The 3,706-nt window shown below is 50.5% G+C and overlaps 1 protein-coding gene across 1 annotated transcript; it reads left to right on the top strand.

The window, feature by feature from the left end:
* Positions 1-317: 317 nt before the first annotated feature.
* LOC145411383 (MFS-type transporter SLC18B1-like) lies at positions 318-3,399 on the top strand. Its single transcript, XM_080281420.1, has one exon. It carries the CDS (start codon positions 599-601, stop codon positions 2,000-2,002), a length of 1,404 nt encoding a protein of 467 aa, XP_080137546.1. The 5' UTR covers positions 318-598; the 3' UTR covers positions 2,003-3,399.
* Positions 3,400-3,706: the final 307 nt, after the last annotated feature.

Genomic DNA, 3,706 nt, shown 5'->3' with positions numbered 1-3,706 from the left:
GGTATGGTGAGATGTGTTGATCTGCGTGGGCTAGGATGGGTTAGGCTAGCTGTCAATCCATTTTGTCTAGAAACGTCGAATGCAGACAGGATTGGTTAGATTATATGTGCAGGAATGGCAGTTTAGGCTGCTTTTGGTCCTCCAGTACCCTCCTCTAGACAGAATTAATTGATAACTACCGAATCTAACCCTGTGTAACCCAAGCAAAAGGAGTGGTGTTGTTTCAGGTAATTATTCAGCAATAGGCAACCCACCGTCACCTCCGGCTGGCTTATATATTCACGCGTCTCCCTGACCCTCCTGCAGTTCACCCGGGAGCCTTGGCGGTTGAACAGGGGTGTGTCTTCTTGCCCCCTCATACCTCCTCAGCCGGCCACTCTGTCTGCCACCTTATACCCTAACACTACCACCACACCATTCTTCCACCTTATATCACTATAGCATACCATATACCACTTAATACTACTACAACACATCCCATACTACCTTATACCACTACAATACAGTTAATACCACCTTATACCACCACACCACTCATACCAGCACATCACACAGGCTCCCGACCAGTAATTCCAGTGCACAACCCAGCTTATCAACCATGGCCAGATACTCACGGCAGCAGTGGCTGACACTGATCGTGTTCGCAATCGCCGACTTCTGCAGCGCCGTCTGCGTCTCCTTGCAAGCTCCCTTCTACCCCATGCTGGCGGAGTCCAAGGGCGCCTCCCCTACAGAATACGGCTTCGTATTCGGCGTCTTCGAGCTCACGGTCTTCATTGTTAGCCCTATATACGGGAATTACCTCTACAAGATTGGGCCGAAATTCATGTTCAACGCCGGAATCTTCACCACGGCCACAACTTGTATTCTCTTTGGATTCCTGGACCGCATCAACGACACCAGCGCCTTCCTCGGCCTCTCCTTCGCTGTCAGGATCGTGGAGGCCATGGGCAACTCCGGCTTCCTCACCGCCTCCTTCAGCATCATCGCGAAGGAGTTTCCGGATAACGTGGGCGCCACCTTCGCGTCCCTAGAAACCTGCTTCGGCCTTGGTATGATCGTGGGGCCAACTCTAGGAGGGGCATTATTCGAGCTGGGTGGGTATACTGTCCCCTTCGTCACCCTTGGAAGTATGCTCCTGACGGCCGCCTGCATCACATACTGCATACTACCCAACTACGGGTCCCAGGACAAGGGTGAACAGGAGTCTTCTGGCAGTATGATCTCACTGATGAAGGTCCCCTCAATCTCCCTCGCCGCCTACGCCATCATCGCCTCCTCCATCAGCATCGGATTCTTGCAGGCCACGTTGGAGCCACATCTGCGCCCCCTGCAGCTCTCTCCCTTCCAGCTGGGACTCATGTTTGTGCTGAACGGCGCTACTTATGGCATCTTCGCGCCGCTGTGGGGGTGTCTGTGTGACAAGTGGGTAAATCCAAGGTATGTTGTCATCTTTGGTGCCTTCGTCACTATGGCAGCCTTCATCATTATCGGACCGGCACCATTCCTGCCCATCCCCACCACCCTTCCCCTCTGCATCCTGGCCCTTGTTATGCACGGCACAGGCTTCGGGGCGGAGTTAGTGGCAACTTTCACCAGTGCACACCGCGACGCAGTGGCCAACGGCTTCCCCGACGATATTCAGACCTACGGCCTCGTCTCTGGCATGTGGACGTCCACCTTCGCCCTCGGTGCCTTCATCGGGCCATCTGTTGCAGGGGCGCTCTTCGATTGGGCTGGATTCAGCTGGGCAACAGTTTTTGTGGTCGGCCTGCACCTGCTGGTGGCTATACTTTTCATCCTGCACGTCTGCTGCGATAGGAGACGGCCAAGTGGAGGCCTTTATACCAAAATACACCCAAGCCTGGCAAATTCCGACCCGGAGAAGGCCTCACTTATCACGACAGGCGAGAAGAAAATCCCACTCAACAGGTCCATCTCAGACTCCTCCTACTACAGCAACACATCCTCGGAATCATCACAGGAATACTACGTCTACTGAGCCTCACACCCACTGCCCTCCCAGTGTTGTTCACAGTGGCTGGTTCTTGTCAGCCAGTCTACAGCAGCGGTGTCATGGATTTGTGTACATTGTAGAAGCTCCATCTGTACACTAGAGAAGTTCCACTTGTACACTGGATAAACTTCAGGCGTACATTGTAGAGAAGTTCCACCCCACCAGGTCACGGAGGATACCTGGAGGAGGCAGCTACGTCAGAAGCCGGAAGGAGGACTCTGATCGGCCGGCGCTCAACGCCCCTCCCCGCCCGTCCCCCAGCAGGCTAGAAAAAAGGTGTCCGCAGGCTAGGCGGAGGGGGGCAGTGGGGGCCCTGGCATACCCCTGCTGTGTTATTCCATCCACACTCGCTCTCTCAACTCCACCCTATCTACCCAATCCCATCCCTTCCCCTCACAACCTCACCCTCTCTGCTCCACCCCTCCCCCACCCTTACAACCATTCCACTCCTTCCTTCACACACAGCCTCACCCCAAAGTAGCTTTCTCACAGACACTCCCTGTCATTCCCATCCCGTCCCTTACCCCATCCTCACTCTCTCACAACCCCACTGTCCCTCTTTCACTAGTCAAAACTCAAGAGAATGCATGTTCCTTTTGCCCACCCTCATGTTTTTTTCCCCACTCTCAACCCATTTCACCCCCCCCCACTACCCCACCCAGCACAGTATTTCAATGTATCTCTCATCCAGTACCCCACCCTCGCTATCTTACTCTCTTCTCCTGCAATCCCACCCTCCACGACCTCGCAACAAAACACTCCCACCCATTTTAGCCCCCCACCCCCCTAGGCATGACAGTTAGGTTCCTGTTTTCGTCATTTCCAGAGGTTCCATTGCACCGCTTCCTAACCGGTTTATTCTGTATATAGCATGTCAGTATTATTTTTTATGTTACTTTTATAATCCAAGTAATTAATGTATGTCTTCCTGATAGATTTCATACTAGGGGATCATCACGTGCTATATAGAGAAGTACAAGTTAGGGAGAAGTGCAGAAAAAATCATCCACTTGAAAGGCTCCTAAGCTGATGAGAGTAAGGGTAGTTTTGTAAGTGGCTTTGGGGATCCGTAATACCTCTTCCATAGCGATTTATTCTTACACCTCAGAGGCGCCTCCCATGCCACTTAGAAAGCTTCCCTCCTGACTCACTAATCTATACCCCGTTCCCTGAAAACTGCCTACTTTACTCCCTAAATCTATAGTCCGTTCCCTGAATCCTGTTGGTGCTGAAGGTGCTCAATGACGCTCAGTATTGCCCTCGGGCCTCACATTACCAAGGTTGTTGTTGTTGTTGTTGTGGTCCCGGCGCGGCCCTAGTCACACCCGCCGGAGGACCCCAAGTGCTGTGACGGTTGTGTCTCTAACTTATCGAGAATAAAACTGGAATTTGTAATAAACTCTATTTTTTTATTTTTACCTCCCTTGTTGGTATTATTGTTGTTATTATCATTATTATTATTTTCTGAAATTTATGATAGGCCATTACTGGTAGACATGTTCATCCAAAATCGAAAGTTGATAATTATGAAAACAGAATTTTGATGGATACGATTACTCAGAACTGAATATGGATTATTATAATGACAAAATACTAATGCACTACTTATATAGTTTTTTCATGATTAAATATTTTTTTACTAATGATGAAGGGGAAAAAAAAGCTGGCTTATACTCCTTTGACTTTCAC

The sequence above is a fragment of the Coenobita brevimanus genome, chromosome 89, assembly GCF_032717465.1.
Source record: "Coenobita brevimanus isolate Jiangsu-jjx chromosome 89, ASM3271746v2, whole genome shotgun sequence".
NCBI classification, from domain to species: domain Eukaryota; kingdom Metazoa; phylum Arthropoda; class Malacostraca; order Decapoda; family Coenobitidae; genus Coenobita; species Coenobita brevimanus.
The sequence above is the reverse complement of the archived record's forward strand: the minus strand, read 5'-3'. Positions and strand labels throughout refer to the sequence as shown.